The sequence below is a fragment of the Oryzias latipes genome, chromosome 17, assembly GCF_002234675.1.
Source record: "Oryzias latipes chromosome 17, ASM223467v1".
Taxonomy (NCBI): Eukaryota; Metazoa; Chordata; class Actinopteri; order Beloniformes; family Adrianichthyidae; genus Oryzias; species Oryzias latipes.
This window is the reverse complement of record NC_019875.2, coordinates 7,952,830-7,979,177: the sequence shown is the minus strand read 5'-3', so window position 1 is coordinate 7,979,177 and position 26,348 is coordinate 7,952,830. Positions and strand designations below refer to the sequence as shown.

The 26,348-nt window shown below is 39.7% G+C and overlaps 1 protein-coding gene across 2 annotated transcripts in view; it reads right to left on the bottom strand.

Moving 5' to 3' along the window:
* LOC101155464 (vasoactive intestinal polypeptide receptor 2-like) overlaps positions 1-26,348 on the bottom strand; it is a 92,513-nt gene that overhangs the window by 28,311 nt on the left and 37,854 nt on the right. For both annotated transcript variants that reach the window (XM_023965399.1, XM_023965400.1), the window contains exons 3-4: positions 16,434-16,547; positions 7,549-7,640 (exon numbers count right to left, since the gene is read on the bottom strand). In XM_023965399.1, the coding sequence (XP_023821167.1) occupies positions 7,549-7,640; positions 16,434-16,547 (206 nt within the window). The remainder of the gene's footprint in view (positions 1-7,548; positions 7,641-16,433; positions 16,548-26,348) is intronic.

Below are 26,348 nucleotides of genomic sequence, written 5' to 3'. Positions count from 1 at the left end.
CAGCTGGGCAGAACTATGCACAAAGGCAGGCGTAGAGAGAGTGAGACAGGTGCAACTCATTGCAATGGAAAACCTAGTCAGCGAAAATGAACATGGAGGCATTTAATAGTTCTTTGTGTTTTCAAAAGGACGACTCAGGACGACCACAGGAGTGTTTATTGAGGCCCGAGTTCCTCCTCTATTGGAAGCGAGTCTAACACGCCCCGTCTGACCCAGCCGTCCTGCCACAGTCGTCCTGCCACAGCCGTCCTTCTATAGCAATCCTTCCACAGCACTTGCTGTTGGGTCTGCGGTTCCCGCCTGGGGGATCTGAGCCCACTCAGCCACTCAGGCAGTAGTGTCCTCCAGGAGCACACGCTTCTTGAGCCCTGCCCACGGAGCAAAGGGCAGCCATAGTTAAGCCGGCCGCGCTTTAGAAATGTCATCTGCCCCTTTATAACACGGTTTACAGCAGAGCATGAAACGTCATTGTCGCTGCCTTCTGTTTTCTTAATAAAATGCATTATCTGTCCTTATTATGTACTACTACAAAAACACTATTAACAGACAGGACAACGCTATCTCCTCACAAAGATTTGTGTACTCTTACTGTGTAGTTTTTGAGTTATTAGTACATAAACACAGCATTTCTGGCTGAAGATATAATAGAAGTTATTAAAAGTAATAAAAGTTACGGTTTGGCTGACTTCTGAATAACTTAATGAAAGTTCTTTTAGTTTCAAAAACTGTTTCTCTCTCTTGACTTCAAGTTCAATAACTAAAATTTCCTTTTTTTTCCTAATTGAGCTGCTAAAAATTGTTCACTATCCATGGTTTCATGTCTAAAATACAGTTAAAAAGTGCTTTTATTGGCCTTGTGTCATCAGGAGACATAGTTATGTACAGGTGGGTATCATCAGCATAGCCATAAAGCTGAACTTGTGGCTTCTGAGGACATTTTTAGCAAGTCAATGTTAAAAAGCAAGGGGCCAAAGATGGAACCTTGAGGCACACCACATTTAATTTTGTGGACCCCAAAAAAGTGTGCATCTATGCCTACCATAAAATTTGTCCATGAGATTTGAACCAATGGAGAACAGTACCTGAAAGGCCAAGGCTTTTAAATCTTAGCATTCAATGAAGCATGGAAGTAACTTCTTGGTTCCTCTTTTCAAAGACACTTCAGTAGTTGAGAGCCACACTCTGTCTACCACCTTGTATTCTGGGGTAGCTGACCTCTAGCAATTAGCTAGAACAGTGAGTCTTTCCTGATTCTCCAGTAACTGGAGTTGATATTTACTTCAGGTGCGCCGGCAGCGTCTTACGAATGATAAATGGCTCATAACGTTGTCTCCAAATTGTAGTTGTACTGCCCAACCTGGCCATTAGTTTGGGGATGGAAACCAGGAAGTCTCTGATGAAGCGCCTGTAAATTTTTACTAATACCAGGAAGCACTGGTACTGTACAAGAGGGAAACAGCCACTCCAAAACTTGTTTTCACCTATTCATCTATGCATTGTTCATCTGCACATCCCCTGGAAAAATTACATGTCCCAGAAACCGAGTTTGTATGGAATAGTACGGAACTCCCATTTCTCCACTTTGCAGTACAGCTGGTTTTTAAGAAGGTGTTGCAGAACAGCTCTGATGTGCTGCTCATGTGTCCCAAGGTCTGGTGAAAAGATCAAAATCATCAAGGTACGGAAAAACAAACTTGTTGACCATGTCCTTGAGTACATCATTGATTAAACAGCGCAGGTGCATTTGTGAGGCAAAAAGGCATGACTAAGTACTCGAAATTGCCACTAAGGCTGTTTCAAGCCCTTTCCGGATGCAAACAAGATGGTATGCACTACTGAGATCCAACTTGGTAAAGATCTGAGCCCTCTTCACTAAATTATAGGCAGTCTGTAACCAAGGCAAAGGATAAGTGTTTCGTGCAGTGATGTTATTCAAGCCCCTGTAATCAATGCCGGACTGTGGACCTCTGTCATACTTGGCCACAGAAAATAATCCAGCCCCAGTCGGTGATAAAGAGGTACAGATGATCCCAGTCTACAAACTCTCCTCTATGTAGAGGGAGAGAGAGGGTAGATGTGACCCTTAGGGGGTTGTGTCCCTGGCAGAAGGCCTATGGGACAATCATGGGGGGATGAGGAGGCATAGACTCAGCTCGAACCTTGCTCAACACTTCACTGAGGTCATGATATGCGGTAGGAACATTACTGAGGTCCTGGGGGTGATGGTGGAGGGTGAGTTGTAACTGTAGATTGTACAGCGGCAGCAGAAAGACAGTTCAGCAATCAAAAAGAACTTCATGATAACACATGTCCAGAAGCCCAGTCAATATCAGGTTCATGTCTGCATATGGCCATTCAAAGCATGATTCACTAAGGCTGGAGCCTGGGGCTCAATAGTAATTACAAGTTTGCTCACCACAGCTTGTGAAATCAAGTCACCATCCAAGCCTGAGTCAATCAAACACTCAAACTCCTCCTGGAAGGGGTGGACTTCTAACAAGCTCAAAAGGGATTGGCGAGAGTGGTTGCCATAGAATGATGACTCAGACCCACTTGGACCAGTCAGTGCTAACTGATGATATTTGGTTCCCACATGGTGATGTCCAAATTGTGAAAAACTGGTGACTGAATTGATTTAATTTGGTTGGAGCTAAGTAATTTGTTTTCTATGGGTGACATTACACTCACTCTGTTCAGTTCTCATATTCAGCCAATGCTTGAGATGCTATGCAAAAATCAAGAAACATAAAACCTTTTAAAATAACTATGATTCATATAATCCAAATGACGTGAGAGGAATTCCATGGGGAAACATAGATAAAGGCAACTGGGACGACGACAGAAATAAGCCTTTGACATTCTTGGAGTTACTGGGGGGCAACAGTGCCTACTTTATTCAGAGCTGCTGTCAATCACAGCTGTCAATCAGAGCATGGCCTGCTTTGTTTGCAGTCAGAGACAGAGACCACAATGGTCCAACATGCAAGAAACCTAACTCTGAGCACGTTCTGGAGGTGAGGCTGCAATTTTGATAAACTAAATTTCAATTAATGTAATGCATGGTACAACGCATTCAGATTAAAGTTGGTATGTGTGTTTTATTTGTGTTAGATAGTATGTTGTGGAGTTCATTCAGCTCTAGCAGCTTAACTACAGCACTAAACAATCTTTTGCTTTAATTTTCAATCGTTTTTTTAATGGATTTCATTGATGCCAATGACTTTGTTTGTTTCCTGTCCTTTCTTTTATTTCTTCTTGTTTTGATGTATTTGTGTTTTCTGGTGTTTCAGATCCTTCACTAGGCTAGTGACCACTGTCCTGTGAGATATCCTGAGAAACGTGGAGTCTGGGTTAATGCTACAAAATGTAGTGCAGGTGGTAACCTGCAATACATCCTACAGGCACTTATGTATCACCTGAACACCCTGTGTGTGCAGCATTTGAGCACTTTTAATAAGGATTCATCACGTGCCCCTTACAACTAGTGTGTGGGTACCGTACGACAGCATCATCTGTATGTCATACTGTAAGATTAAGATTAAGATTAAAATCAACTTTACTAATCCAAATAGGGAAATTCAGTTGTAGTAGCTGCAACATAAAATAAAATAGTTACAAAATATACAGTGAAAAAAATATATAGGCAAAACTCTTATTTACATGTACACCCATGGCTTATGAATTGTAGAGTCCGATGGCGAACGACAGGAATGACTTCCTGTACCGTTTCTTTTGCACAGCAGGGGTGTAAAAGTCTACTGCTGAAGCTGCTTCTCTGTTTGTCCACCACTTTAAAGAGAGGATGGGAGGGATTGTCCATGATGGTCCGCAGTTTAGTCAGCAGTCTGTCCCCCACCACCTCCTCCAGATAGGCAAGCTTGAACAGACCCTGCATTTTTAATGAGCTTATCCAGTCTGTTGGTATCCTTTGCTTTGATGCCAGCACCCCAGCAGACTACAGCAAAGAAGATGGTGCTCACCATGACAGACTGGTAAAACATGTGGAGCATCCTGCTGCAAACATTGAAGGACCTGAGCCTCCTCAAGGAGTGAAGTCTATTCATGCCCTTATTGTAAACGGCTTCTGAATACTGAACAACCAGTTGTTTTTGACATTGATTCAAAGCAACCATAGTTGGGTGGCTGCAGTGCAGAGGTAGAGCGGTCGACCTCTAATCGGAGTATCGCAGGTTTGGTTCCCACCTTGCACTTCCTAGCATTCCTACTGTTCTGACATGATCTGAATTAACACAATAAAACACACCCCATCACAATTACATGAGCTTACATTACTGAGTTTTATTTTACCTTGCAGCTTTGCTTTTTCTTCTTTACTTTGATGTCCCTTACCATCAAATTCGGGCTCCGTATTTTAAAGATTAATATTTAGGCTTCATTTTACCTGAACTGTCAGTCAAGTTTTTACAAGATGTTATTCACATTCTAATTAAAGTGGCTGATAAGAAAACCTGGATGACCCAGCCTTCTAGCAGCACCGCTTACAAAAAAATCTGGGGACGTGAAAAGGGTCTAAAATCTGATCTGTGTGTAAATGTGGTTTTGCGGTTTAGAAATTAAAGATTTGTATGCATACCAGCCATTTTGAATTGGTAGTAAATTTCAAGATGTGCATGTGTAAATTGTGATTTGTATTTTTTTGAATTTTGTACATTTTTGGCATTTGAGTGTACATGTGAATACCCAGTTACACAATACACAACACACAATTATGCATAAAATGTTTTATATGAGGTACAAGTCATGAATTATGCACACACAAATCCGGTGAGACTATTTTCTCTCCATAGACACCTCTCTCTGGTTTTATCAGTGTGTGATACAGTCAGACAAACTGAAGTGTTTCTGCTTGATGTGAAAGAGGGTCTGAACATAAAAAAAATATTGAGTGGTTAGACAAGATAATTTATAGATGAAAACTCAAATTATCTAACTTATTACAACTGTTCTTCAACATTCAAACCAATTACTTGTTCAGCTCGTCTCATATGCCAACCTTTGAAAAATAAACCTTTGAAAACATGATGGAAAATTTCAGTACATGGGAAACATGTAGACTTGAAAAGGTCATTTTTTCTAAGAAAAGGTTACAAGAACTGCTAAATGCAGGAGCAATTAGAGCAGCGGTAGACACAATAGACTAGAGTTAAGGTTACTATTTGGTTCAGCAGCATGAAAGTCAGGAAAGATTATACATGCATTTGTGATGTGATCTTTTCCACAATAACAGTCAGAAGAAAACAAAATGCTTCTTTTTTGAGTACAACAATTTTGGGTAAAAGAAATGAGGCATACATCTCTTAGTGTCTGGCAAAGAGGACCTCAGAAAGAGAAGATGTGTCACTGTACAATAAGAAGGTTGAACAGAGCAGCTCCCTACGGAGCCCGTGTCCTGACATGGTTAAAATAATAAATATCTCGTTCCCACAAAATAATATGTCGTTCCCCCGCATTAATTAATTTGTGCAAACGAAATAATTTTTCGCGTCATTCATAAACACGGACTCCAAACCAAAAATCTGCCCCTCACACCCTGTGTTGCTCCCTAGTAGGAGAGGGAGTAAACAGAGAGCTCTTAACAAGGAGGGAAGGTGGGGATGGGCTTGCTCCGCCCACAACTCAGAGGCAAGTTTTGCAGAAACTGCCACTCTGCAGAACTGAAGTCATGGGAAAATGACACATATTTTTGAAAATTTTGGCTAAATTCAGCATAATCACAGTTAAACGAACTATGTGAATGTTTTAAAATAGATCAAAAGATGATCGATATAGGTCTTTGATCATTCATTCATTCATCTTCTAAACCCGTTTTGTCCCTTTCAGGATAACGGGGCTGTTGGAGCCTATCCTGGCCACCCCTGGGCGAAGGCAGGGAACATCCTAGACAGGTCGGCAGTCTGTTGCAGGGCCAATGGGTCTTTAATGTGTTATATTATTTGATATATCTCATTTTAATTTCTTCCATAGTCTCTCTAAATTTCTGAAAACCAGAAGTGATGCTTTGTTTATTCAACATTCTAAGTGTTATTTCAGCATTACGATAACTGAACATTTCATGTAAAGGTGGAAATCAGAATGAAACTTTTTTTTTCTATAACTGACAAAAAATGAATAATAGATTTTATCAAAGTCCTTTAGTGATTCACAGTCAATACAGTTTCCTTTGAAAAAAACTTAAGTGAAATAAAATAATTTTTGTGGAGTTAGCGGTCTAAAATAATTGAATCGGTAAGTTCAAAAGGGGCCCAAGTCCACAATTTTTCAAAATACAGATATTATATGTTCTATGGTCTTTTAAGGGAAAAGCTATCTGATTACGTGAAAAAAAAAAGTCCCCAAGTCAGATTCAATTATAAACGTTTGCTTTATGAGGTTTTCGGAGAGTTGTGAGAGCAGTAACATCCAAATTGTACACATTATACATTGGATACGGGTGTTGCCTTTTTAGCGAGACGGAGTTCATGTTCTCAGAATCACTCATTTCTTATCTTTTCTCAGTGTGAGGAGTGTGCAGAAACGTTCACTGTCGCACACAAATTTTGAAATGCATACAATTAGTACGTTCGCTGACCTGAATCTTGCTTTGGTTGCTATGGTGATGCTATTCAGATGATGTAAAGTCAAGACTTGAATGTTTTTTCTGTCCAGCAACTGTTTTATTGGATAGATTTATTTATTTACCTTACTTTTGTTTTTTCTTGACCTGATTTGGAAACCTTCCAGGGCAGCTGTAACATTTGGGTGTCAGTTTTGGGGAGTTTTTCTTCAAACATTAAAACAATTAAGTCTTTTTTTTATTGATATATAACCTTCATGTATAACAAGATGACTGACTGTGCAGAGCAGCAATTGTTTGCTGTTCATTTGCAGTTTGTGTGTTGCTGTGGCTACATCAGCAGCTTATCATCACTAAGTATGAATGAGCAGTGAATGAATTGTAAGCGCTTTGAGCGTCTGGAAAAGCGCAGATAAATCCAATCCAATCTTAATATTATTGTTTTATTTGTAATTCTTAGCCACAATTGTTATGTTATTTTGTTAGTACCAGGGCTGCCTCAGTGAAATCTGGACATTTACACTTTAAATTTGGAGGGATAAAAATGAAGTTAACCAGAAGTTTGTCCAGACTCCTCAGGGGTAACTTCCGTGGATTCTGCCCTCAGTTGCTGCTTTGGCTGAATTCTCGTCCAGATATCCTGAAGCTACTGAATATCAGGAAGTAATATGTACTTTAGCAAATCCTTGAACAGAGCCTTAAGTCATTGAGTATTTTAGATAGAGGGTAAAAGAGAGGTAAAATGCTGAAGTAACATTATATCAGAAAAGTGACACAAACTGCTTATGTGCTACATCACTAAGCATATTGACCTTTCAAAGCTTCTGTCTCTCACCATTAATTAACCACTAACCCTGCAGGCTTTGTCGATTAGACTCCACTAATGCTCTGCTCCATTTCCTGTGCCGAAGGCTTGCTGTTCATCAGAGCTCAGGTGATAAAATACAAGAAAGGAAAGTAGCCGTTTGTCGTACCTTGTTCTGGCTGGTGTCTGACTCACACACGCTGCTTATGTTTGGGAAAACCTCCGACCAGCCGGATGCTGTGCAGTTCCTGCTGATGTTTCCTGAGGGGGAGAAGACAAGAATTTAACCCAGTTCACAATTAGAATTCTGCTTCCGTCTGCATTTGCTAATGCAAATTCTTTTTAAGATTCCCTGTTAAATTTGCAGGGGTTCATTTAATTGAAATACACGATTATAATACACACAACTGAAGCACAAAAGTGTATGAAAGATGTATCGCCAAACACACACGCTCCTTCAAAAAGTTAATTACAAGTAAATAATAATAAAAAGCAGGTTCAAAGTTTCGCTTTTTTGGTCTAATGTTTTATTTTTGTTCTTTAACACTAGTTTTTAGGGGGGGGGATACTCAGTAAACCAAAGCAATAATTGTCTATAACATAAATAAGTTCATCAAAATACAATAGTTAAATTGTTTTTCTTTGTAAAACTTTAATAAACTTAGCAAAGGACTATATGTCACTGAACAGTAAAACAAACACTACATATTATTATTATTATAAATTACATGTATTTATAGTGTTAGTCTTTATTATCTATCTACTGTTTTAATAGAGTTATAGTAGCAAGGTAATTTCCCATTTGTGGGATCAATAAAGATGTATTTTATTCTATTCTATTCTATTATCTATCCGATGAGGACTGCATTGTCATTGTTATCTGAGATCAAACCCACTCGCCTCATCTCCTTCCGAAACATTAAGAATATAAATGTGGAGCTGTTTTCTTCTCAGTTGGAGCGCATTCCTTTCCCAAACTCGTCCAACCCTGATGATCTGGTTTCTTTTTATAATAACTGCCTTTTAGATGTTCTTAACAATTTCGCTCCTGTAAAAACCCGGTCTGTTTTATTTGTTAAATCTTCCCCCTGGTTCACCCCTGAACTCCATAAAATGAAAGCCAAATGCCGCCAGTTGGAGCGGCTCTGCAAAAAAACTGGCTCTCCCGTCCATAAGGAAATATACAATGAACAGATTTTACAATACAAGGACTTGGTTTCTAACACTAAAACAAAATACTTCACTCAACTGATTGATGCAAATAAGGGAAATTCCAAAATGCTGTTTTCTCTAATGGATAATGTCTTTCAACCCCGTAACAGTTTTCCCCCTCATTTTTATTCAGATGAGCACTGTAATTCTCTTCAATTATTCTTTAACCAGAAAATTCTAGATATCCATCAGCATCTCCATTCCTCCACCTCTCCTCCCACCCCGTCTGACTCATTTTCTGTAACTCATATATTCACTTCCTTTTTCCTCCCTGATCCCAGTGAAATTTCCCGCCTCATCCATAAGTCCAAACCATCCACATGTTTGCTAGATCCCCTACCAACATCCCTGGTTAAATCCTGCCTTCCTTCTCTTCTTCCTTTCATTTGTGCCATTATTCACTCCTCATTGACATCAGGTATTGTCCCCTCACTCCTCAAGATCGCTGCAGTCAGACCCATCCTAAAAAAACCCGGCTCAGACCCCAATTCCTTTCATAATCTTCGTCCTATTTCTAACCTCCCCTTCATTTCAAAAATTCTTGAAAAAATAGTCGCCTCCCAACTTTCCCATCATCTCACCCAAAATGATCTTTTTGAACCCTTTCAATCTGGTTTCCGTCCCCTTCATAGCACAGAAACTGCCCTACTAAAAATCACCAATGACCTTCTCCTTGCAGCTGATTCTGGACTCTTCACCATCCTCATCCTCCTCGACTTGAGCGCAGCATTTGACACCATATCTCACTCCATCCTTCTCCACAGACTTTCAGCCCTCGGTATCGAGTCCACCCCCCTCCGCTGGTTTCATTCTTATTTTTCAAGCCGCACTCAGTTTATTCAACTGAATTCTTTCAAATCCCAACCCTCACTCATTTCATCTGGTGTTCCTCAAGGTTCTGTTCTCGGTCCCCTCCTCTTCATTACCTACCTGCTACCCCTTGGCAATATATTTCGTAAATTCAATATTGATTTTCATTGTTTCGCGGATGACACACAGCTCTATCTGTCCAGTAAACCCAACTCTTGTATTCCACCTGCCTCCCTCTCCTCCTGCCTGTCTGAAATAAAAACCTGGTTCACCCTAAACTTCCTCAAACTTAACAGTGATAAAACCGAATTACTCCTCGTAGGTTCCAAATCCACCCTTTCCAAAATTCCTAATTTTAACATTTCCATCGATTCCTCTCCAGTTTTCCACTCCCCTCAAGTAAAGAGTCTGGGTGTCATCCTTGATAGTACATTATCATTTCAATCCCACATCAATAGCATTACTCGGTCAGCCTACTATCGTTTACGTAATATTAATCATCTCCGCCCCTCCCTCACCATCCACTCCGCCTCCATTTTAGTTCATAGTCTGGTCACTTCTCGTCTCGACTATTGTAATGCTCTTCTCTATGGTCTTCCCAACAAAACACTAAATAAGCTTCAATTGGTCCAGAATTCAGCTGCCCGCATCATCACCAGAACCCCCTCCTTCCATCACATCACTCCCGTTCTCCAGCAGTTGCACTGGCTTCCAGTAGCCTTTAGGATTAAGTTCAAGCTCCTTCTCTACACTTTCAAAGCCCTCCATAGCCTGGCTCCCTCCTATCTCTCTAATCTCCTCCATGTTAACACTCCCTCTCGCTCTCTTCGATCTTCTTCCTCCCTTCAGCTCTCTGTCCCTCCGGCCCGTATGGTTACCATGGGGAGCCGTGCCTTCAGTCGCTCTGCTCCCCAACTCTGGAACTCTCTCCCCCCAGACCTCCGTAACACTGACTCCTTTCTGATCTTCAAATCCAGACTCAAAACCTTTCTGTTCAAGCTTGCATTTCCGGAACACAGTTTCTCATTTTCTGTCAGCTGATTTTATTAATGAATCCAATTTATTTATTGTTTTTAACTTGTGATTTTATTGTGTTTTACCTCTAACTTTGTACAGTGACCTTGGGTGTTTTGAAAGGCGCTTTTAAATAAAATGTATTATTATTATTATTATTGTTTACTTTTAGTTGGAGATTGTGATTAGATTGAATTTATTTTAAAATGAACAAAAGTGGAATGTTAAAATTAACATGTTTTTAAACCCCACTTCCAATCATACAAATTAGCAGAAAATGTGAATTTAACTTCCATTAGTTTTAGAAATGCCGTTAAAGGGTGTCTTAACCCTTAAACACGGATTCTGGTCTGTCAACATGCTTAACTGTTGCATTTTAGCTCTCAGTGGGTTCAGTTTACTCATCAAGTCTCCACCCACTAAAGTTTGACATTTATTTTAAAGGACAACTAAGAAGAAGTAAAAAAGAATGGCTAATCTATAATTTTATTGGAACTCTGTTCAATGAAAAGCTAAAATACTAAACTTCGTTGTTACATCTGTTAGAGTCACAGATGCAAAAGGAAAAAGGTCCACTTCAATGTCAGATGCCAAATCGACTTTGTGAACACAGTCTGCTATGAGGGGCAGACAGGACAACGTGACATTTAGGATGTGAGAATCCTTCAGCCTGCAGTCAGACTGATGGAAGTTATGGCAGGAAGTGACACAGAAGACAACAGAGACACACACACATGACCCTGAAGGTGACAACTCTGAACACGCCCCTGCTGCGATGCTTCAAACTATCAAATGTCGGCAAAGCCAATGACGTTCCTGCAAACCCCTCCCAAATATATGAACAACTCGTGTCTCTTGTGTTCACATTAAAATGGCAAAGTTTTTTTCTTTTAATAAGCGGTTGGATGGCTCAGTTGGTTAGGTGTAGGACTGACACAGAGGTGGAATGAACCAAAAACCCAGTCTGGGTCATTGGGCAAGACACTTTGTGCTGCTGCCTATTGGGTCTCCCTGTGCCTTGAAAATAAAGGGTTGGCTCAGGAATGGCATCCAGCATAAAAACTCTCTGCTAAACTACCTGTGCATTTCAGTGAAAGCTGATTTGCTGTGGCAACACCTGATGGGATGTGCCGGAAGGCGAGCAATGTTAAGGTTTAAGAAAACAACAAAGAAAGTACACTGTACAGCAAACTTAAACATTTACAAAGTTTTTTCTCTTTAAGCCACTTTGCATATCTTTGTTGTAAATTTAATGTTTAAAAGTGCTTTCACATCATTAACATGACAAAAATCAGGTTAATAAAAAGAAATGCAGTTTTAAGATTCATTTTGGTTATATATGTTAAGCATCATCAGAAAAAATGCAACAAGAACATGTTAAAAACACCAAAAACACAATTTTTATCAGAGTGGGTCGTTAAACCTGGTCTTCTCCAAAGAGGACTTATTCAAAATTTCATATTAACATGGTCATCCATTTTCGGGATGTGGATTGATTTGGCGTAAAATCAGATTATTGGCATAAATTTAAACATACGGTAGTCATGGTTGTCATTGATGTGTAACCTGACAGAATGAACTGCTAAAGCCTTGTACGAGTGAACCACACTGCTGGCAGAAAAGTTATACACAATGACAGTACAGCAGATACCCTTTGCACATAAAGGTCACAGCCACTTAGCTTAAACTGATAACTCAATTTTTAGGGTTTTGGCAGAGTCTCAAACAGCTGTATGTATGCCGCGACCTCATTGAACCACTGGTTTCGTGAGGGTTGGATTGCCCTTTGGGATTTTTCTGTACAGTCGTTTTCCCACGCTGGAGAGAAATCTTGTCTGATAGCAAAGCTTTTGTGCTGCAGGTTGTCCTCCGCCTTGATTGGTGGGAAGCTAATGGTTGAACCGTCACAGCAGGTTCCTGCAGTGGAAAAGCCTTCTTGATGTCGTTGAGATGAGTGCCTTGTCCAGCAGACTGTAAACTGCTCAGGGACTTTTTCTGGAGGTCCAATAATCACTGCAGCGCAGAGCAATTTAGCTCCTTTTGGAGGTTCCTAGAATTCGGAGTAAAAAGCTTCGGAGCGTCACTTGCTTGCTGAGCAGAAGTAACCAAAATTCTGCCTCCTTCAAACCATCTCGCTGCAGGCTGAACACAGCCGAGCTTGAGAGATGAATTCAGCGCGGTGATGGCTATAAATACAGCTGGAGAGTGCTCATGGGCCTCTGTGGCCACTGTTGCACAACATTTATGTGGAAACTGAGGCAAAACGAATACTGTAGAATATGTAGAAATGTTCTTGGAGACATGGAGACAAAGCAGACCATGACAAACATCAAATTCTGCTTCACAGACAGACGTATCAGTCATGTTTGTTGGCTGTCCTGTTAGTATTACTATACTATAAGCCATTTCAGATCCATAAATAATGGTGGGATTATATTTTGATAGATAAGTGTAAGGATAAAATAAAATAAAAACATTTAACTTTGTACTACAGACAAATAAAAGAAAACTCAATGTATGAACCCAAAAAAACAACTAAATATAACAGAGGATATAATAATTAATTTACAATCAAATTTAAACCTTTGCTGAAAGCCTTTTATTATAAAGCTGACTCAAATCACAGAAATACTGAACCGTTTTGCATAGAAGACTGTCAGATGCTGAAAATGGCGGCATGATAAAAATAAAAACTAAATTATGAGAAAATGCAACCAACCCTCCTTCACCTGATAATACCATTAGGAAGATGATTATTTTTTCATTTTGTTTTAATCAAAGTGTTTAAAAGAATCTTTGTTTGCTTAGAAAAGACGTAGAATACGTTTAAAGGTATAAGGTGCTTAAAGGCACAGAACGTTTCAAATAACAAATGTTAGACAAGAGAATACTAAAAGTCAAAGAAATTCTAAATTCTAAACAACTGATTATTTTATTGAAAAAAAAACATAAACTCAAATAAATGAAATTCAAATATAAGAGTTACCGGTAATAATTTAACAGTTGTAATTGTGTCATGTGCGGGGGGAGGGTTGAGAGCCGGTTGGACCCAGTAGCAGAGGCGGAGGCAGACGGTTCAGGGACAAGGGGGTTTAATGCAAAACAACAAACAAAAGGCGCTGCAGAGCAGGATTACAAAACAAAACTTACTTGGCGTGGCATGAAACATGGAGACAAGACAAGAAGACGTGAACAACATGAGCAGAAGGTAATGGAGCAGCACAGGAGGAAGGCAGAGACAAGACTTATATACAGACAGGGCAGACAAGACACAGGTGAACACGATTAGGGCAGATGGGGACCAAAGGAAGTAAAACTCAAGAAACATGACAAGACAGGAAACCTTTCAAAATAAAACAGGAAACAGAACCAAACAAGACAGAACAAGAACTAAAGCGAAAAACAAGACACAACAAACTAAAACCATGACAAATTAATGAGTTTAATAGGTTTATTTGTCGAAAAAGGGCAAAAAACATGTTTTTACCTAATTTTTTAAAATATTTTTGCTTCAGCATAAACAGAGGTTTAGTCATGTACTTGTAACTTTAAAATTATAAATTAAAGGAGGGCTAAAAATTCAAACTATTTGAAAAGAGGATAGACTGCAAAACATTTAATTAAAACAAAAAAATAGATAAAGGATAAGAAACCTTTTAAATTATTTTACAGCCTACATCACTAGTATTAAATGAAAAATGTCCTATAATGAAATTTCTGTCTTTCATCTAATCCATAGTTGAAGTAATTGACAGAAAATCAATTAGTATACACAAAAAATGAAGAAAAACGATTTTTTTTCTTAGTTTCTATAAAAAATAAACAAGCACATTTTTATTTATCATTAGAAATAAATTTATGCTGCTGTTTTTCAAAAACTTGTGGCTAAAGTGATTATTAAGTGACGTTCCAATAGAATTTCTAAGCTTAAGCATGGATGCAAAAATATTTGTCTCTTATTCTTAAACTGAATTGTTGACTTCACACTTAAAAATGAAGTTGCTCAGCCTTTACTAAATAATAAATATGCTGTAAAACTTGAGTGGCATAGGTCTCTGCAGTTACAGAGAGCAGCTGTGTCGTCAACTTGGCTGCATTTAGATGTTAAATGATAACTCAGGGAGAAAGAGAGGGCACGGAGAGGCCATAGCCTACAACACCATGCATGCATAAACGGCAGATTCACAAGTGCTGCTGCCACTGGAGATGAGCAAGTGTTGAAGCTTCATGCAGACCGTACGCGGGCCAGAGAAAACTGAAGACTGAGTGAGCACAAACCAACAGTACATCTGAGCCCGCTTCTTTCACATATGATCTAAATTGATCAGCGAGCACAGCTGTTACCCCCCTCCTCTCCACGTTTATGTAACACATCTGTGCTATTTCAGTGAAGTTTAGAACCTCTGGAGATCTGTTCCACAGAGGGAACTGTCAGGGAGCTTCGGGTCTGAGCGAGCCGCCGGGTGCTTGCTAATGTTCAGTCATCAATGCAAATCGGGGCAGAACCCAGAACTGCCATGTGGTCGGCAGCTAGAAGAAATGCGATGGGTTCACACGGGAATCCACTGAACGCAGAGAGTGAATCATGGGACATGAGGACAGAGTGCCAGATTCAGCTCCACAGAGGGTCCTAATGCTTTAAAAACATCTACAGACTTTTAAGACTTGAGTTGTTAAACCAGTTCAGTATTTTTGTTAAAGACCCACTCGGACGAAAAACCTGTTTCTGGTGTTTTTAACATGTTATTGTGGTATTTTTCCCATGATAGAGGACATATATAAAGAAAATTAAGCTCTATATTGCATGTCTGAGTTTATTAAAATTGCTGTGAAGCAGAAACAGATGAAGAAATGCAGTTTGCAAAGGAGCGTACTTGTAAAATAAAGCTACATTTGGCAGGCCACAAGCTCCCTGCTCCGCTCCATCCATATGCATCTACTTGTACACGATTACATCCATGTACATCTTTGTTTTCCCCGTCTGAGCTGGAATCTGGCTCAAAATGATACAGCTAGATTGCTTCAATATTGCTCGCTATTTTGTTGCACCAGTAATGTTGGGCTGGGGCTGTGAGGGGCAGTGGTCAAGCAGGTGGGTGCATAATCAGAGAACTCTCGATGATGGGAAATGGTGGCGGGCTTGCTATGCGCCAACAGTCCCTCCCACAATTCAAATGATGTCAGAGAGGACAACGCTTTTTTTAAACTTTTTTTTATTTGAGCTAAAAACGGCAGAATTATAATTAGAAGACCACTGGGAACACTTTACAAAAAATCAAAAGATGATCAGAGTGAGTCCCTTGATAGTAGACTACTGTAATTGTGTTTAAAACATGCATAGTTCACACAAAAATGAACAAATTTCAAAGAACAGATGATAAATGAAACAAAAATGTTTGTGAATAGCATATCCTTCCCTCCTTTCTTTCTGTCAGGCCCAAAAAAATGGTATACAAACATAACTTCTATAAATAAAGTTCAGCCTCAAATACAAAAAGTGTTCATACAAATAAACACCTTATGTGTCCGAAGATTCATAATCCCCTATTGTAACAGTAGAATCTGTCCGACACAAGAGGCCATCAGCTCTTATCTGTTTGCTCAGCTGGACAGGACAAGTAGGAAACGTTTTTTATAATGAATAGTATATGAAAACAAAGAATTTAAGACTAGGGTTTCCTTTTGTGAAGACTGAGTATTGTCATACACTTAAAAGCTCAAAATAGGTAACTTTGGATGGGATAAGCTCTTTAAACGAGCCGAAAAAAAGAAGAAGGAAAAAAGAAAAATGCAAAGCAAACATGCAGTTTTTGCCTCCAAAACCAAACGTGACAATAATGTAAATCCATTTATAATGCAGTAAAAATATCTAGGGAATTATGTCAGGATAAACTTCTGCTGACAGTCCATTTTGGTTGCAGAGATCACACTCGACCTCCCATTCTCTGTCCAAACATCCGCAACAAAACATTAAAGCTTTGGACATATTTTCTAAATTTTCAGTAAATCACAACTCACCATTTCTGCCAAAGATGGTTTTAAGGGCTCGAGGGCAGGGGATCGTGACAGTTTCTCCTAATCCAGTGTGCTCCCAGCATGCAATGCTGTCCCAAGTTCCTTTGCATCCCGGCACTGTCAAATGAAAAGTAACACAGGCGAAAATGTTAACACTTAACAACTCCAGCGACTGCCTCTGCGTTTTTCAGATTTATCAGTGAAATAAACTTCCATATATTAAAACTGTACATAAGAAACTGAAGTAAACAGGCTGACCCTAAATTACATTAATATTTTAATGGATTTATAATAAAAATTAGTTTATTTTCAAACAAGAAGAGTTTGCAAGAATCCATCCTGATATTATTTAAGATTTTTTCTGTCAAAACAAAAAGTGGTGCTCAGCAGCTCTGTTAGTCCTTTTTGGGTTCTAACTGATGTTGATTGATGTTCACATACTTTCCAAAGATACTTTCTGACTGTAAACCAAAAGCAATGGGATGCTGCTGTCTGCAGAGTTTATGTCAGGAAATGAGATTGTTGAGGGCCCAAAGCCAGGAGACACGAGGCAGAATGGAGCAACTTAAAAACTTTTGATGAATAAACTCCATCAAAGCCTTTTTTTTTAAAATCAAGAGGCTGTACCAAAAGCTAAACCACAGAAAAACAACAAAGGCGGTTAAGTGGAGGTTCTGCTAAATGAACTTAAATACACCAAAGAATTATAAACTACAGCAAACCAAACAAACCAAATCATTTTTCTTTAACAGCTATAGAACAAAAAAATCAAGAAAAACAAACAGAAACGGCACCAATCTGTACAATTTATCCCGCCGGCTCCAGGCTGCTGAATCTGAATGATCTCCAAGTGATGCCATGTGTGTTTGGAGCCGGTAATCTTCCGTAGCTGGAGCTATCAACTGGCAGACCCACAGGCAGCTTTATCAAATCACGTGACCAAGACATTTAACAACACAAACAGGAAACTTTACAGAGCCTTCATCAGAGTCAACATCATCATCTGAAATGTGTAGAGATCAATCAGAGACAGAAATTTTTTTAGGATGGCCAAAAAAAAACAACAACAAAAAAACAAGCTAATACAGATTTTGTTAATTTAGCTGAAAGCAACCCTCCCGAAAAAACAAATTAAAAAAAACAACCAATGTCCAGTCAAGTTAAAAAAAAAAGTAATCTTAAAGTTCCGGTCAAAGGCTATGATGTATTTTTCTGCACTAGTTATCGCATAAACTTTAAATAAAAGTGTTTTAGCTGGTTCAGCAAATTTGGAAGTATATTCACACCTATAAAAATAGAGAATGTTATTTTCTTTAAACTTTTTTTTTACATAATTAATATTTTTTCTCTGCAGGAAGCAGTTCTTGATAAACACTAGTTTATCAAGAACTCAACAGCCCTTATACAGTTCAGCTCCTCAGCATGGTTTGGAATTTTGTGGCTTCGCTGTCACCTTATGAGTGCTTTCCAGTAAACACAGGAGGGTCAGACACTCTGAAAAACAGAGGGGCGACCCTGACCCAATGGAAGGGTACTGCTCAACCCACAGACAGAATGGCACACAAAGTGGACAAAAATAGCTCTTCCAGCTCTCAGTGTGAGCTTTAATGGGTGCCACAGAGCTAATGGCAAACAGTCAACTGGGCTTTTTAGTGATAGATGAGTGGAGACAGTGTGGCTGATAAAATGTAGCTCCTCTCCACAACCTCACAGCTAAAGATCCCTCCTAAAAGGGCATTGAGCCAAGGTAATAAAAATGCTATAAAAAGGGACCTTTTAATGGAAGGGAAGATATGAAGCAGAAAAGGCATTTCTGCATCCTAAACTGGATGTGACGTTCATATAGATCTGTGTGGTTGTTCAGGAAACATCTGATGGATTATGTCAGGAATAAAAAGGGATCCACTTCGCTTGCAGAGTCTGTGACAATGAGGGGCAGCAGCAAGCTGAAACAATGAAAGCGTGCATTTGACCACCTATTTACTCAGTTCATCAAAGGTGAAACAAACATGTAGAAAATATAAAAATCATTAATACTGTTACACAATTTAAAAGTACTGAGTGAGAAACCTAGAAATTAGAAAATGAAAAGCCATGCGACAAAGTACAAACAATCATGACTTCATGATGTTGTTTTGGCACCTTGAAGCTTTTTTTTCTTAAATGCTTTTGTTTTTATGTAATATGTAAAAGGTATGCATAACGGGGGTGGAAATTACTCAGATTTTTCTTTCTATCTGCTCCTTTTTCGAACGCTTCACTTTCTAATGATCATGTTTCTTTGACTAATTTATTTTGCATTTGAAAATGAAAGGAAATCAATCAATCAATTAAACACTCAATCAATCAAGATAAATACATAAGCCACACAAGTATTTTCACAATTGCTCGGCTTTGTCTTTGGCTTAGTTCTAAGACAAAAGTACACAAATATAGCAGTTTTAGACTTGTTCAAACATTAAAGTTTGAAAAAACTTAGTCTTAAGGCCCGTACACACCGGGACGAATATTCGCCAGGCGTTATTCGCCAGCGTTTTTCGCCACGTTTTTTGTGTTCACACCCAGGCGATTTTCGCTGACGATGAGTGGAGTGAACATGCAATTTCATTCCCTGACATTAGATGGCGCTTAATGTAAAACCGAAATACTCCTGTACACAAGGTGGCGCTGCGCAACTTTACGCTTCTTAAAGTCGCTTTTCACTCAGAAGAAGAGAGCAAGTATTTACACGCTTGTCAGAATCAAACAAAGAAAACATGAATATTTCAAGCACCAGTAGCTCCAACTGGTGCTTGGTTCGGGGATGTTTTAGAATGTCCGTCATTATTGCTTCGCGGCTGTGTAGACGCTACTTGGCGTCTATCTTCTTCGCTGGTATGTGTGCTCAGCAAGGCAGTTTTGTTTGAGCGCCCCCAAGTTGTGTTTTACTGTAACTTCAGAAGCTCCAGACACGTGAGCAAAAGCGCCGTTCTCATTGGTCGAGTAGATTTCGACGCGACGCGTCGAAAAAAAAAAACGAACCCGAGGCGTTTTTTTTTTTTGACGCTTTAACGCCTGGCGTTTTTTCGCGTCGGTGTGCACACTCTCATTGGGGCCCTTTGTTTAGTCACGAGGCGTTAAACGTCGGCGAAAATCGCCGGCGAAATTCGTCCCGGTGTGAACAGGCCTTAAGACTTTTGCTGGGCCTCAGCTGAAGCTCAGGTCCCATCTGCTCTCTGACTGTCTGGTGTCGTCACATGACTGTTCCTATTTTTAATTTGCTCTTTTCTGCTCCAAACTGTTTAATTTTCAGCTGCTGCTGTCTTTTGGTGTGGCCTCTCAGACTTTAATGGGTTACAAATGACTGGCAGAGCAGGACTGCATGCATTCACATTCATACTAAGAAGCCGTGTGTCTGCTGTCAATATGTTTTAAGGCGGACTGCAGCTCCAAAGAGCTCCAGTATGAGGGGCCGTATAAGACATTATTTATTCTGAACCATTCACATTCATACATTCTTGCTCTCACAGTCATATATACTCTCTTTCGCATACATATATTCTCTTACGCATCCATATATTCTCTCTCTCACATTCATAAGAGAATATATATGCATGCGAGAGAGAGAATATATGGATGTGCAAGTGAGAATATATGTATGCGAAAGAGAGTATCTATGACTGTGAGAGCAAGAATGTATGAATGTGAGAGAGAGAATATATGGATGCGTAAGAGAATATATGTATGCGAAAGAGAGTATATATGACTGTGAGAGCAAGAATGTATGAATGTGAATGGTTCAGAATAAATAATGTCTTATACGGCCCCTCATACTCCAGTGTTGGGAGACGTTCACACCGCCCCCAGCAACACGCATTCAAGTGACCACTTTCTATGAAAAGTCTGCGTTTTAGGCCTAAGTTTTCAAAACTCTAGCATTCATGCATGGCTCTGCATGTTTCTACGACCTTTTTGAACTCTATAACCAGCGGCGTGTTGAAAGTTAAACCATTTGGACTTTGATCCAGGGATTTGTTAGTAACAAATGGATGCTGTCCCCTTTAATTCACAGAAGTTCCAAGTGTTTGAAATTTGTTCGTGGAGAAAAATAAATGAATACATAAACATTTTATTTGGCACCAACTCTTTCATATACCGGAATGTAGCTGTAAAAGAAAATGCCTAGAGCTGGATTTCCAAAATTTGTCTCGCTTTGACATTTAGCACCAAGGGTGAACGCAGCTTACCCAACAAAAGCACCTATCCTAATGGTACCGTTATTCCTTTTTTTTTAGAACAAAAACCAGTAAGGGATGCAGTAACACTTTATAATAACTACACATTATGTTAAGCATTAGCTTAACGAAGACTAAACTCATTATAACTAACTTACTTATAATGAGTAAAAACTTAATTAATTATTTACAAAGCATTACTCCTGCTTTAGTAAGCATTAGCACGTAGCTTTTATATGTTCTTATGAATGATTTATTCTTGGTGACAAATGATTATTATGATGTGTTTAATAATTGCATTTTAAGACTTAATTCATCAACAGTTTAAAATTTTTAAATTAGGTATTAAATGATTTACAAACAAATTATATAGAGGTGGACGCTGAGTCATAAGCTCATTTACAAAATCAATCAAATCAAGATTCATTCCTGTAGTTTTTAAACATTAAGTAATTGTTAGTTAACTGTTTTTGTGACCTAATCTAAAGGGATGAGTATTTATGCCTTCTAATGCTACTGATGTAACGACTCCATTATCTGTTCAACAAAATGAAAAGAGAAATTTTTTTATTGCAAATCAGGCAAATCAAGGTTTGAACGAACTACAAGTTAGAGCACAGTGGCTCCTATTCTTTTACCTATTTACACAACTTTTCATAATGTTTTCTTCCTTCACTTCTACAAAATCCAATGCAGTGTTTTTACTTGTTTATTAGAGCATTTCTCTCCACGGTTCATGACAACATTTCTTTGTTTGTTTTACTTTGTACCAAAATGAATACAAAGAGGTTGCAGGCTAATTTGCTCTTGACCTCACCAAGTGGTTCCAAGAGAATTTCAACAGAAGGGAGTTCATTCCCGTCTTCGTAAGCAGAATCTAAAAAGCTGCGTTAAGCTCTGGGGAAATTTATTTATGGCACTTTGAAGGGAAGTAATGTCTGTAAAGGGCGAAAGGAAGGAAAATAGCAAGGAGAAAAGTTGAGAGAGGACAGAAGAGGAGGAGAGTGTAAAAAGTGTGTGCACACGGCAAGCAAAATGGCCCAAGCACAGATCCAAGCTCAGCAAAGCATGAAGAAATAACTCAATCTAAGTAATCCATCTTTTTTTTTTGTCTGTGCCCTTTCACAGAAATACTCAGAAACACTTGAAAGTCAGAGCCTCAGCTTTTAGGAGGCACGTTCCAGAGCCAAATATAGTCCCAGTAAAAAAGACTAGAGGAAAAGATGTTTAAAAAAAGAAGGCTAATCAAATATGGAGTAGGAGTGAAAACCAAAGTTAGGAGGAAACATTTATACCCATCCAAACTGATCAGCCAAAATACTGAAAATAGTTGGCAGGTTTTGGAGCCAGTTTTACTGGCTTTAAGAAGTTTACTGCTAAACTTCTTAAAATAAAGGAAAAAAGTATAAATTGAAAAACTGTTTTTGTTTCACTTCATTTTGTGTTTTACACATAGTAGCCCTACTTATTGGGGCCAAAACCATAACATTCTAAAAGAAAAACCTTTTCAATGTGGCACCAGTTTCAACATCCATCCATCTATTTTCTTAACCTGCTTTATACTTTCAAGGGATAACAGGCTGTTCTGGCTAGAGGAGGGGTCCATTCTGATCAAGTCACCAGCCTTTCACAGGGTCACACAAGCAGACACACCTAGGGCAATGTAGGGTTATCAATCAACCTATGAGGCATGTTTAGGACTGTGAGAAGGAGCCAGAGTGACCGTAGTAAACCCACCAATGCATGAGGAGAACATACTAACGCCACACAGAAAGGTCCCTGCCGGGATTTGAACCACAGCCTTCTCACTGTATGTAAGGCAAGGATGCTAACCACACCATGCAGCCCTTCAATTTGAACATTTTGTAGGTATAAAAAGCTGATTTTTGCCAAAAAGTCATTCCAAGTTTTTCATTCAAACAGCCAGCCATTAACACATGTTGTCGCTTAACATACAAGCACCGACACCTGACCATAGCACACCTTCGGGTTGGTAGTAGGCAGTCAGATGTTACAGCTGAACTTGGTGTGTCTCAAAGTGTCATCAGCAGACTTGCATCAAGACACAGAAGTTCTGGCAGAGTTTGTGACAGACCCAGGAGTGGAGCCCTGCCAATGACAGACCACAATAAGTGCCTAAGGACCTATGCACTGACCAGAAGTAAGGAGTATACAACCGACTCCAACACTTTGACTTGAATGTTAGCTGACCGTTGCAAGTGACTCTTACTGACACCTTGGCTGACACCAGAACACCACCATGAACATTTTCATTGGGAAAAAGACTGTGTAACCTGGTCAGTGCAGCAATATTCTACCATCCTGTTCACTGATGAATTCCACCAGCATACAGCCAATTTTCTGTTCATGGATGATAATGTGCTCCACCACATTGTCCCAGATATGAAGATGACCCGACCTAAAACCCACAGAGCACGTCTGGGACCAGCTGAAGCACAGACTGGATGATCAGACCCCACCCCTGAGTGATCTGGAAGAACAGTGTGTAGAGGCTAATTATTGACTGTATAGGAGAATTGGACTGAGTCAGGGCAAGGTCACCCATAGACAATTACTTACATGTGGTTCCAATTAAATTAAGTCAATTCAGTCGCCATTTTGTCATGACATGGCTGTCGCCATGTGAGTGAGCTTGTTGGAATTCAACACCCCGACCACTGAAAGTGGGCTTAGAGGAATCTGTCAATCAAACGCTTCGAACGTTCAACGTGAGACAACATACCTTTATTAAGTTGTCTGATTGGTCAGTTTATAACTTGAATAACTTGTGCTTTATCCTGAAAAAAGAACATGTTAAAAAACAGGTAGCAGATCAAAAAGGGTTATTCTTGCAAACATAATGAGTAATCGCAGTTTATTTCTCTTTGAAATGATAGATAGATAGATAGATAGATAGATAGATAGATAGATAGATAGATAGATAGATAGATAGATAGATAGATAGATAGATAGATAGACAACTTTTTTTTTTTTTTTGTTTGAATTTGTTTTCATTTTTGGGGTAATAAATATCAAACTTATAAAAATGGTGTTTCTTATCATTGAATAATAATTATATCAAAGGGAACTTTGGGGTATTTTATTAAAATTCAGACCAAATATGAGACGCACTCATGTAATTAACAATATCCTTAACTACTTTGAGTAGTGATCTGAAGCAGTTGTCACATCTTTTTTCTCAGTACATTTACAGCTGTTTCAGACCCTTTTGTTTTCTTGGTTCCTGTTCTGGTTTTGGTTTCTGATTTAATTTTTTCATAGGATTCAAAGAATATTGTACCTCCATCTGGATGCGTTGTCCTCATTGGATGGCCATGCGCCACTATCAGTACAACATACAATGAATTATTTGTGAGTCGGCAGGCTATAAGATGCTCTGCTCAGCAGGATCACACATGCAGGAATAATCAGGCTGCAGAGGTAACAGAAACAATAGAAAAAGTGCTTTAAGTTTAATCATGGTTGGAGCCATTGTTACACTGATATAACATTTAATAACCTAACTTCATATCAAGACAAAATCACCCTTCAACCAATCAACCTGTTCCTTCCTGAACAGGGTCTTAGAAATTCACATTACAGTTACAATATTACTTCAGAAGGAAATTGTTAATTATTTTCTGGCACATTGGATAATTGGTACTGAGATGCTGAGGAAAAAAACCACAAACTACAATTTTTCAGTTTTATATAATCTGACTCTCCACCACATCTGAATCACTGTTGACATATTTCAAGTCGCTTGGTAAGGTGTCGAAAATACATCCGCTACTTTGTTATAAAAACTGTGCCAACCACTAAGTTGAAAACCTCAATCTAGTAAAGTTAACAAAAGTCAAACTTTTTTTAAATTTTATTTTTGCAGTCAGTGAGGACACAGAAGAAGAACCCTTCACTTCAAAATAAAAGAAATCTCAATTTACACACAAAAACCAGGATTCTTTAATCCAAGTACGGATTTATTGTGACAGTTTTTCCCACACACCATAATAATAATAATGGATAATACTCAGCAAATGCCTGTCTAATAGTAACGTGTGCTGTTAATAGACGTGCCTCAACGGTGGATTCATGTTTAGTATTGCTTTTAGAAAATACCAGTTTTAGTGACTGTTCTTTTTCTTTTTTTGTATTTATCTGTCGAACCTTAAAAGATGGTCGAGGTGGAAGTTGGCATCCAATTTTTAAGGTTCGACTATGACAGTTACAGGCTGAGATAAAATCAAAATTTAGCAGTTCCTACACAGTAAGATGACTCGATCTCTGAGACACCGTCTTTTGCTCCTTGCGGGTTTCCACCCATTTCATGACGTCAGCCTAGAGACGGCCTTAGCAGCGAGTCTGTGTTTCGCCGACAAAAACAAACATCAGAACTTCTGCAAAGATGGCAGTGTGTATCAAATGAAAGCTCAGTGGAGAAAGGGGTTGTGTGTGCCAGCCCGGTGGCGGTGCTGGCAGCGCAGACTCTTCCTGGAAGGGGCTGTTCCCCCACTTTCATACATATAAATGTGAAGGTTGTTCAAAACCAGTTGCTTTTGTGGATTGGGAGGTGATGGTGCTCAGAGCGCAGGTTTTTAGAGGAATGCTCAGAGATGTCAGGAGCCGGGGCCAGGGCTTTGTCTCACTTCCGGGTTTCGGGCTTTTATTTTGTTAACTCATGTTCTGTCTTCTGTTGGTTCTTTAGGTAACTTACCCCGGTCTTCACCGGCACCTGTTTACCCACCTGTTTTCATTTATGTGTGTGTATATAAGCTCCTGTTTTGGTTTCACTTGTCACCGGATCGTTCTACTTGTTTTACCTCGGTCTTTACGAGCTTAAGAGCCTTCCTTGGATTAAAAGATCCTTTTTTGATTCAAACTTCTGCCGTCCTGCTTTTGTGTCCGAATTCAAATCCTTGACATTACGATCCGGTCATCATGGACGCAGCGGACGCAGGAGTTCCACGAACGAGCAGCGACGCCCAGGAGAGGGTCATTCTCCAGCAGGAAGAACAGCTAAATTACCTCAGACGAGGTATGCTGGAGATGGCTGGGCGCCAGGAGCAACAGCTGACCATGATCGGTGATCGCATTGAGACATTGGCAAAGCAGCTCCAGCAGCCGCCGTCATTTTATCCGCCACATCACTCTACCTCTGCGCCGACACCGGTGATTCCAGTCCAGACGACGTAACTCGCCCCGGGGGTTCAGCTGGCCCGACCAGAGAGGTTTTCCGGCAACTCAGGGGATTGTCGGGCGTTTATCACTCAATGCGAGCTCCATTTCGAGCTGCAGGCAGCCAGTTTCCCTACTGATCGGGCCAAGGTGGCATTTATGATATCACACCTCTCTGACAGAGCCGGAGCATGGGCCACTGCGGAGTGGCAACGTGGAGGAGCGACCTGCGCCTCTCTCTCTGCCTTTCTCGACGCCTTCACCCAGGTTTTTCAACACACGAAACCCGGCAGAGAGGCGGCTCGGGCGCTGATGCGGCTGACACAAGGTAACCGTCGGGTGACGGATTATGCTATTGAGTTCCGGACTCTCGCTTCAGAGAGCGGGTGGAACCCCGCAGCGCTTACGGACGCTTTTCTAGAGGGATTATCAGAGGAGCTGAAGGACCACTTAGCTCCCTTGGAGCTGCCCTCATCCCTGGAGCCTCTTATCGCCCTGGTGATTCCTATCGACAATCGACTGCAGGATC